Source organism: Cydia fagiglandana, chromosome Z (genome assembly GCF_963556715.1).
Source record: "Cydia fagiglandana chromosome Z, ilCydFagi1.1, whole genome shotgun sequence".
Classification (NCBI taxonomy): domain Eukaryota; kingdom Metazoa; phylum Arthropoda; class Insecta; order Lepidoptera; family Tortricidae; genus Cydia; species Cydia fagiglandana.
In genome coordinates this window covers 13,229,500-13,240,537 of record NC_085959.1, presented here as the reverse complement: position 1 = coordinate 13,240,537, position 11,038 = coordinate 13,229,500, and the positions used below count along the sequence as shown (strand labels likewise).

Here is an 11,038-nt window from a genome sequence, read left to right as displayed (position 1 = left end):
TAAAGAAACTATACTTACCAATAAATTATAAGTATAGTCTGTCAAGCAAATTCATTTAAAAAAGGTTGGTTGTTTTTGACTGAAAGTTTTCTTAAATAAAAAAAACTGGAAGCCGAGTTCAAGATTATGTTAAAAAAAATGTTGTCTTGTCTTTGGTATGAGCAATGAACATTGAACAAGTAGCGAAATTAATAAAATTAAAGTAATGAAATGAAACGAGCACAGACTGATAACTGAATTTGGCAATGAGTAAGAAACGGGGAGGAAGGCATCTTCTTTCATTTTGTGTTGTTTAATTTACTATAAGTACAGTTTGATGTCTTTTATTTAATGTATAACACGGCCGATATATGTCCGCGAGAAGTGTAGAAGAGTAATGTTTGGGTGATGGAGTCACCGCCTTCGTTTTCAACACATTCCGAGGTGCCTCCTTTAAGTGAAGATAGTGGTCTACTCATCACTAGCGGATCCTTCTCGAGCGATTCCGCTAGCGGCTGGCATCACGTTACATCCGAGGTCAGTTGTTTCGAAACTTGGCACTTCGCTTCCCGTATCTTCTTCCTCTCTTCATCCTCGCGTTATCCCGGCATTTAGCCACGTCTCATGGGAGCCTGGGATCCTCTTGACAACTAATCCCATTATTGGACGTTTTTACGAAAGCTACTGCCATCTGACCTTCCAATCCAGGGGGGAAACAAGGCCTCTTTGGGATTAGTCCGGTTTCTTCACGGCGTTTTCCTTCACCCAAAAGCAACTGGTAAATATCTTCTGTCACTTCCTGTTTATCACTTGCTAAATCTTTAAATTTTAGCAATGTTGCATGGTAAATTACTCTCTTCTCCCAGTTTTACTCTATGAGCATTGATAAATGTAATTTTCATGGAAATTCATAATACCTAAACTCTGTGTTTCTGTAGTATTTCATAGTTAAAATATTGTAATTAGTTGACATTACATTACAAAAAAAATTACCTTGTGCTATGTATTTTGATGTCAACAAAGCATGGCATGTATTTGTATGTCTTGAGGAAAATTAGTATACTTTTTACTTGACTAATAAGCAGTATTTACTTGTAGTCTTCCTTTTATACAGCATTAATTTAATATGTATGTACAGTCAGCAGCAGAAGCTGCTAAGCGGGTAAGGTGTTCAAAATTACCATGACACATTCTTATTCTCAACTTGTGCTGCTGATTGTGCATAGTTAATGAATTAATAATTTTTCTGATTTCTTGTCAGCGAATGTATATAATGAAAGGCATTGCCACTACGATTATAACCTGTCATATTCATTCTACCGCCACTGCTTCTTAACCTTTTATGTAATATTTTCGTTGATTTTTCTCTTTCTGTTGTGAATTATCTTACTGAACAAATTCTCCTATTTATATTGGTTTCGTTACAAGAAAATTTACAGGAATTTATTGGGTGTTGATGAAATTATTCAGTCAAAACCATGATTACATTATTCCTTCATATGACGAAATCAGTGGACATGTCTATTTGAAGTATAGTTGATAGACAGAAAGTGTTAATCCTAACGTAAAACGATGGATAACACCTGAAAAATATTCTGGTGTTCTCTAAATGTTTGTTACTTAGATTTCATAATCTTGTTAATTTTGCCTTTTCTTTAGAATTTTCCTGTTTACTTTAGCTTGCATGCTTAAGTGTGAATAATTGTGGCGATAGTTGTGACACGTGTTGTGAAATGTATGTCTTTTTAGGGTTCCGTACCCAAAAGGTAAAACGGGACCCTATTACTTAAACTCCACTGTCCGTCCGTCCGTCCGTCTGTCACCAGTCTGTATCTCACGAACCGTGATAGCTAGACAGTTGAAATTTTCACAGATGATGTATTTCTGTTGCCGCTATAACAACAAATACTAAAAACAGAATAAAATAAAGATTCAAATGGGGCTCCCATACAACAAACGTGATTTTTGACCAAAGTTAAGCAACGTCGGGAGTGGTTAGTACTTGGATGGGTGACCGTTTTTTTTGTTTTTTTTTTTTTGCATTATGGTACGGAACCCTTCGTGCGCGAGTCCGACTCGCACTTGCCCGGTTTTTTTAATATCCAAAGTATGTGTTCCGACATCACCTTACTATTATCAGTCAATGTTAGGGTAATTATCTCAATACCCTAAAACAATTATTTTATATACTGGGATTTTTTGCCGTTATTTGCAGCGAGATAGTGCTTATTCTTAAACTATACCCGCTAAAAATGTGTTAACCCATGGAGCGCCCTAGTATCTCACGTGTGATACTAACTCTGGTGCTCCATGGGTTAAGCTTGTATCCGCTGTATCCTTTGTATGTGTGCCCTAAATCTTATGCAAGTCCCTTCCCTGTTTCCCCTTCTAAGCCCTGTCAAATGTTCATATTATGAATTTGTTGATGGCTTTTTTGAGATAGAGATGTCTGTATGTACATTTGTGGAGGTCATTATGCAACTGCTGCAAGTCAATCCTTCTTACAGCATCAGATACATAGTAGAGAGTGTAGCAACTTAAAAGTCCATATACATATTTGTAATAATAAATATCAACTCTTATGATAATGGAGACATGTTACAATATATGTATTTGGTAACTTCTGCTGCTAACAATTGAATGCTACTTTTATCTGACTTATAGTTTTTTTTTCTTTGTTGGCGTGTTGTTTCTTAGTTAAACATGTCATTTATGTACTTATAATTGTATTTGCAATGGCGACTGATTTTTTTAAAATGCTTTTATACTTATATCCCTACCGAATTTATAAATGCGAAAGTAACTATGCCTGTTACGTCTTCATGCTTAAACTGCTGACCCCATTTAGATGAAATATGATGGCCTGAGGATGGACATAGGATAGCTTTTATTCATCATCATCATGTCATGCAGTTGAAGTCGCAAGCAGACTAGTTATACATATGTATTTGCTGTATACAACATATTTAGGATGATGAAATGTAGAAACATTTACAGCATATTATATTCATATTCATTATATTTGTATTAATCATACATTATCAGTGTTATAATTAGGTACGTAGGTATTATCATCATCATATTCATCATCATACATAGCTTGGTTAGCCTGCTTAGTTGGGGGATAATTACTAGCTAAATATGTACGATTATTACTAGTATGACATGACAACCAACCATACTTTACATAAAATTGGCTTACATAGGGTAGTTCGCCAGTAACTGGCCACTGGCCAATAACTGGCCCCCCTAAACTAAAAATGAATTCTTTTCACCTATAAACAGAAATCATTTTTGTATATGGTGTCTAGTTATTGAAGGCTTATACTAAAATGAATTCTGGTTATAGGTGAATAGAATTCATTTTTTGCTTAGGGTGGCCGGTTACTAACAGGTGGCCAGTTACTGGCGAATTACCCTACTTATACCTACAACAGGAAAGCCCAATGATACAGAATATGGAATTCAAATATCTACGAAATCTTCGCCACTACAGCCACAGAATAATTGTGTCTTATATTGCTACTCATGTTGGCCGTCACTATTATGCTTGCATTAGGATAATCAATAAGCCACGGGTATAAAATACGTAAAAATAAAAAAGCCGACACATCTTTACTTTGTCAGGGCAATTAGAATTTTTGTATACCTATTATAAAGGCTTTTATATACCTTGTAGAAGTAGGATGCGAAAGAGGTATGTCAGGATCGTAGCATGTGGAAATCCGCGTGGTCTCTGCCTACCCCTTCGGGAAATAGGCGTGATTATATGTATGTATGTTGTAGAAGTACCAAAAAGTGGTGTAACCACAGTCACCAACATTTACCCATGCATAAGTGTGTAATATAATAATTAATAACTTATTATTCTGAGAGCTAAGGATTTTCTTATCTTGTTATTATATGTTATAAAGTTATGAATAACAAGCCAATTGAGATAAAGCAGTTGGTTGGTGTTTTATAAATGTATGTAACTAGTTAACATCGATTATGCCCTAGTTATAATTAGGCCATGTATAGAAGCATAGAATAACTTAGTGTGAGAAATGTTAACATTTTTGTTGTGTAAGTTTGTTGTTTTCGTGTTATGTGTATATGTCTGTGACATTATTCTTTAATGGATAAACCAGTTTGGATTTAGGTAGTTTTTTAAAGGGGTAAATTAATACAGAGTGTTCTGAAACATATTAGTTAGTTCTTCTGGGCGTTTTCCGCAAATCGACATCCATTGTGCCTATTTTGCGTGAAACGAGGTAGCGGTACTCGAACCACCCCGGCTCTTCCATGAAGCCTAGCAATGCTTTCAGGTTGCTGACTGCCTCTGAAACATGATTTCATATGTAGCCCTTTCAATATTTCAACTGTAAACATCTATTTTCTAATTACTTACCTACTATTATAATTGTATTGTATATTATAAATATGTGTGCTATTCTTGTGCAGTTACAAGAAAGTGACTTTGATGAGAAATCTTTGTCGCTATGCGAGTCAACGGAGACGTCGGAGCGAATGTGTGGCGATTTTTTTAACACTGTCAAGAAAGGGCCTGGAAAAGTCTTACTAACGACTATTGACCCACCGCCTGAATTTCAGGTACAGAATACTGTTAATTAATCATTTAATTCATACAATTTAGCATAATGGAATAGATATGTAATCAATAATCATCATGAGTTTTGATATATGTTGATTATGTTGACGCATTTTGCAGCCGTACTATTGACTAATGTGAATTAAATTTCCAGGATAACCCAGTGCCGCTTAATATTGTGGAAGTTGCAACATTATTTGTACCTCCAACCGTTGTGTACAATAATGACTCTGTAAAGTCGAAATCATCGGTTCTTGAAATTCCTATGACAACGAGACATTTGTCTCCATTATACGGGAAGAAATTGAAACCGGAATCTTTGTACGAGCGGCGGCAGTGCCTGAACCACCGGTTCGCGAGCCCGCGCCTGCTGCACCTGAGCCCGTGCCGCGGCACGCGCCCCTCCTCGCGGAACTCCCTCACCTCCCGCCTCTCCAGCAGCCACAACTCCCTCATCACACAGTTCCAGGACGACTCCAGCTTCATCACCCAAGCCATCTCTCACGACACGCTCTCCGCCAACACCTCCGACATCACGGACATGTACAATGTGCCCTTCGACAGCGACATCTACGCTGTCCCCGTCGACATGGTCCGCCCCGGTCAAAGCAACATGAGAAAAGGCAAAAAACCACCCAGGACCAACAAGAAACGCGGCAAAACCGCATCGCAAAATTTGACTACGAATCACGTGCAGACCGACAGAAATCACAAGCCAAAGGAAACGACGAACCGACATAAAGATTCCAAAAATAAAAGGCACAGCTTGCCAAGTTCGTCTTGTAGGAAGAACACATCTGACTCAGAGGCGGACTCGCTCCACCTGACGTTGCGTGAAATGCGTAAATATTTGCACACTCTGTACTCTAGCTCGAGCGACTCCGAGTGCCGGAATACGCTGAACAAGAAAAATAATATAACGAACGTGGAGATACACGTGCGGCCATCGAAAGACGCCAAGACTAATAAGGATAATGAGGTATGCAGTGCGTTAGAAACGAATAACAATCATAAAAAGCCTCATAAAAACTCTTTTTGTATGAATATTAAGAATAAGAAGCATAAAGAGGTTCCTAAGGACGATACGGCCGATAAGAGTGTTAAGACGCCGCGTCAGAGTCAAAAGAAGATGTCGCCGGTGCGGATTTTGTCGTTGAACTTGAAGCAGAGTTTTTGTAATCTGTTTCGGTGGCGGCGGGCGGGGGGGCTGGAGCGGGAGAGAGGGGAGGAGGTGGTGGTCGAGCCGCCGGCGGCGGTGCGGCGCGCGCTGCCGCCGCTGCCCTCCGCGCCGCACTCCTCACGCCGGGAGGGAGACGACGCCTGCATGGACTTCGCTACTTCCATACAGAGGGTCAAAGACGTGAGTGCCTCATTATTATTCGTTATCATAATCGGCCCTTTTAATCCTTTCAGCTATGCTTGTTAGCAAAGCAAGTGTCGGGATGTGTCACTGTTCCTTTTAAAAGTATGTGGTGTTCAAAGTAAAGCCTCTTAGTAGTCATTGTGGCATATATTTCTACTGGGTAATACATTTATATACACCATAAATCACGGTTCACTGATTTGTGATCGACTATTTTGGGTCAGTCTAATCTGTACTACTTTAAACCAGCGATGTTAATAATTATTTTTTGCGTTTCAGTATGGCTGGTATTGGGGTCCTATCTCGGTGGAGGCGGCCGAGAAGATCCTCTCTAACGAGCCGGACGGGTCGTTCATAGTGCGCGACAGTAGCGACGACCATTACATATTCACATTAACTTTTAAGCTAAATGGAATGAGACATGTTAGGATTGAGCATGATCAGGGTAAGTTCTGTCTCACATTTATAACTTAAATGTTTAAGTATGCTTGGCGCGTTGCCTCAAGGTATGTAATATTGTTTCATACAGAATTATTGTAATAGTATTGCAATCAGCAATGTTTTGCCGCCAGAGTGCAGTACTAGCACTTATCGAAAACAATAGAGTAACTAATACATACTGTGTCTTGAACAGTTTATTAAAAAGTTTTGTGACATTGATGCATCAAGGCTCACAGAGCGCTTGCTGCGAAATCCGAAAATCGGAATTTCGTTATCTGCCACTCTAACGCTCTAATATGCAAGAGTGATAGAGACGCAGATAAGGAAACTTAGACTTTCGTCCTTCTGCCCTACAATGTGAAAACGCTCTAACCCAGCGGTCTCCAAACCTGAGGGCCATATTGCGGCTCAGAAACTCGCGCGGGCCACTGTCGGTGCTGTCGGCGGCTGCTATTAGGGCTGAACCCCTGGAGCCTGGCTCCCGTGGGTCAGATGCTTTGGCTGTCGGCGGGCCGGGGTTTGGTGACCCCTGCTCTAACCCTATAATGTTTTCAGGTAATTTCTGTTTCGGCGGATGCACAATGTTCAAAGCGCAGACAATAGTGGAGTTCATAGAGAACGCGGTGGAGACGTCGCGCAGCGGACGCTACCTGTTCTTCCTGAACCTGCGGCCGGTGCTCGGGCCCGTGCGCGTGCAGCTGCTGTACCCCGTCTCGCGGTTCAAGCGTGTGCAGAGCCTGCAGCACATGTGCAGGTGTGTGTGTACGATATACACGGGCCATTACAATATGTTCTTTCAAAGATTTAGATCCTTTAAAATAGTGCAAAATGTCCTCACGCCATGGTCCTAAGTCCTAAATGTTAGTACTAGTTAACTTCACTGTATTAAAATTAATTTTATATTGGAACAGAGTTGTAGAGTTCCATTCGGAAACGAAACAAATTGAACCCTATTTTATAACATTTCAATTAATTTCAATTTGTAATTTTCAATTTTCATTTTTTTATTGATTTCAATTTCACTGCCACTTTTTCTTGTACGGTGAGCCGCTTGTTACAATTTATGAGATAATAATGATATTTTAATGTGATTTCAGGTTTGTGATATTAAAATACGTAAGACGGGACCTGATAAGCAGCCTGCCGTTGCCGAGACGTCTTCTGGACTACCTGAACGCCACGCACTACTACTCAGAACTCCTTGCCGAAATATAGGACCTGTTTGTTGGTTAGTTCTATTCGTGTGACGCGCGCCAGCCCGTCGACACCGATTGACAACCGACAGAAGGCAACAAATGTGATCATTGACTTGTACTTAGATTTAAGATTTTTTTAGCGACTGCCACGATTGTATTTATCGATGTTGGGATGTGGTAGGTACAAATGGCGAACGATTTTATTCTTTTGGGAAAGTCATCCGTATATAGCCATGCGATACATATGTAATCATTTTGCATTCCATTAATTCAAAATAATTTATCACGCAATATTTAGACATTCAACGTATTTTCTTTATTGTACCTGATAGTATCGCTATTATTAGTAGACTTGTTGGTTTATACACGATGCAGCGTTCAAATAAAGCCTGGTGACGGCGGACCTAACAGGTACCGATGTAACCCCCTTGATGTTCAGCAGAAATGAATAGTTTCGGAGTTATCACCGCAATTAGGCTCGTAAATTGAACGCCCTCAGATCGGTTCCGAATTCAATCTGGTCTTCTGACAAAATTACAAAAGTTAGGTTAGCATGGTTTACAACTAATATAAATTCTGATGATTTCTCCGTAATCACAAATTTTCGCTGGACATAGGTACAGTCAGTAGTAGAGATTGCTAAGCGGATGAGGTGTTCAAAATGATCTTAACTTTATTGTGAGAACAAGAGCGTGTTAAGGTAATTTTGAACATCTCGGCCGCTTAGCAACTTCTGCTGCTGACAGTGCATGGGGCAAATCGGTAGCTCGGTTCTCTAGCATTGGTCTACGCTGGATTCATACTGAACGCTACACAGTGCATCTGCATATATTTATCTCTGAAAATACTTTATGTACGTTTTGTTATCGTAGACTTGTGCTATTCGCGTGCGAAGACTACGGCCCGTTGTCTTATCCATAGTCTAATAAAACATGGTCTTCTCTTCCCAGAGTGACACAAGCCTACGTCACAATAACATTGCCACTTTATATAGCGCTGTCGCACATTATCATATAGCGCTATCGCATATTATCATATAGCGCTGTCGCATGATGACGTAGTCTTGTGTCAGTTAGGGTGGTTCAAAAAAATTTTTTTTTTATTTTCCGACGGGCCATCCCCTTATTTTGTTACACTTTTTATGCTGATAAAATACACCAAGTTTCGTAATTTTATCTCAACTACAAGGGGGTTGCTCAACCACTTTGAAAATTTTGTATGTTGTATGAAAACCAAAAAACAGAAGTATTCATTATTCAGATTTTTATTTAAGTATCTGTTTTCACATTATTTGCACATGTGATTTATAAGTTTTTAAGTAGAAAAACAGTTTTATTTCTATTTTTTATAATTTTTCGAAAAGTAAGATTTTTAGAATTTCACCTAAAAAATCATAAAAAATAGAAATAAAAATGGTTTTTCATCAAATAACTTTTAAATCACACTTTAAAATAATGTGAAAACTACTACTTACATAAAACTGAAAAAAATAATAACTTGTTTCTTTTGGATTTCATACAACTTTGAAAAATTTCAAAGTGTTTGAGCATCCCCTTGTAGTTGAGATAAGATTACAAAACTTGGCATATTTAGTCAACAGAACACGTGTAATAAAATGAGAGGGTGCCGCTTTTTCTAGCTGGAGTTTGAATTTTTCCCATACAAACGTGAACCACCCTAGTGTCAGTCACGTGGTCGGAAGAGAGTACCAGGCGGAGTATATTATTATACCATGGTCTTATCCGTGCCGTTTCCGTAGTCGACAATATTGCGTCCGTATCGTGCTCGTGCGTTTCATTGGGAACGTGCACAGTATGTTAATAAGTATTACTTTAAGACGGATGTTAACGGTTACCGTCTACTGCGCACAACGCGTTTGTTAGATATAGCTCGGTTCTCCTAGAATAGCGGTGCCGTCATATAGCGGCCGTCTACATACTAAATAATACGGCTAAATATGGATGTCGTAGTATTTGTATGGAGACGGCCGCTATATGACGGCACCGCTATCTGAAGAAACCAGAGCATAAGTAGCTTTCTGTTAACTGGAAGCTACGTGATGCCAACATACGCTTTTACAAGCTCTAGCTAAGTTCACGACTGAAGTTTCGCATAATAAACCAATGCGTTTGTCATGGTACAAACTCAGTACATATTATAATACAGAGTAGATACTTAAGTCTTTTATATTTTGTGTGGCGATGTACCTATTACGATATACCATAGACGTATGTTATCAGCCAAAATGTCCCGGGCGTTTGGGACGCGTATCATGTTCCAGCAATACTTAATGTTAAGTTTTAAACGACACAAAATGTATATGTATTTATTGTTAATCGTAATGATCTGGAAAATGTGTCAATTGGGAAGTTAGTATAACCGTGGTTAAGTACAGTGGCATGGTTGATAGGTTTTCTAGAGATGTGAAACTGTTTATTTCCCCTCCGGTTAGTAGGGTTACTGCCTTAATCGATAATACAATGTTCTATAGTAACGTCGCCTGTGAACTTATTACTAAGCTAATTTAAATATTAATTATAATGCAATAATAAATATGTTTTATGAGTCAACTTAAATCTTTGTTCTAGTTGTTATTTATACAGTTTCGAGTTATGCGCCTTAAACCTTAAAGTGCATAGCGTCATGTTCAAATTTATTAATGGTTGTATATATAAATCATTCAATGTAATGTTGTATTATTAAATTTTTAATATAAAATGATTTGACTTGTGGATGATGTGTGGTTTGCTCAGCGAGGTGCTCGCCGGACTGACATCGAAATATCGAGTAATCGTAATATAACTTGTTGTGAGAGTCAGTTGTGACCGACTTAGAAAAATTATATTTCATGGACCATTGAATAAAATTTTCGCGTCCTACATGTCATGGCCTATAAAAATTGCTCATATTACATATTCGCTCAATCTCAATATTCGTTCATATTAAAAACTGGCACTCAATAAGGAATTTTACGCAAAGGGTGACCTTTTAACTCTGCAGCTTACTTACTGTACATGCGTTTTAATAGTGTTTTGTACGCACGGTCCGTAAGATAACAATAACAGAGGAGGGCGTTACACTAAATTTGAGATGCTGAAAGGTTTGTGATGTGACAGATGATATTTGGCAAATTTACTGATGGGGCTAGTTATTCTAATATTTATTTATTTCAACTATCGATAATGTTAAAAAAACTGTATTGGATCTTGTTTTCTGTGATTTTATTAGCATACTAGTTGTCTTTTATAACCTTATGTTGACTTCATCTATTTTGAAATTAGATATCATAAATGAATCTCATAGTACTTATATTAAAGTGTATTTTTTTAAATACGCATATAGAAAAGTCGGTAAAAAAAAATAGTCTTAAATATTTTTTAATGATGGCATATTTTATAAGTACCAATGACATGAGTGCTGAATGTTAGAAACACTAGAAGCATCAGCAGCGTGAAATTAAAAATTCCT

The 11,038-nt window shown here is 38.3% G+C and overlaps 1 protein-coding gene across 1 annotated transcript; it reads left to right on the top strand.

Annotated features, from left to right (window-relative positions):
* The first annotated feature begins 142 nt into the window (after positions 1–142).
* Positions 143–10,302, top strand: LOC134678957 (uncharacterized). The gene is made up of 6 exons (XM_063537710.1): positions 143–516; positions 4,423–4,572; positions 4,725–5,930; positions 6,213–6,378; positions 6,930–7,128; positions 7,472–10,302. The coding sequence occupies exons 1-6, from the start codon at positions 388–390 to the stop codon at positions 7,587–7,589; spliced, it is 1,968 nt and encodes a 655-aa protein (XP_063393780.1). The 5' UTR covers positions 143–387; the 3' UTR covers positions 7,590–10,302.
* The last annotated feature ends 736 nt before the right edge of the window (positions 10,303–11,038 follow it).

Coding starts and splice junctions, on each gene's coding strand:
- LOC134678957 (XM_063537710.1), top strand. CDS start 388: ATGGAGTCACCGCCTTCGTTTTCAACACATTCCGAGGTGCCTCCTTTA. Junction 517..4,422: donor GGCATCACGTTACATCCGAG/GTCAGTTGTTTC, acceptor ATTCTTGTGCAG/TTACAAGAAAGTGACTTTGA. Junction 5,931..6,212: donor CCATACAGAGGGTCAAAGAC/GTGAGTGCCTCA, acceptor TTTGCGTTTCAG/TATGGCTGGTATTGGGGTCC.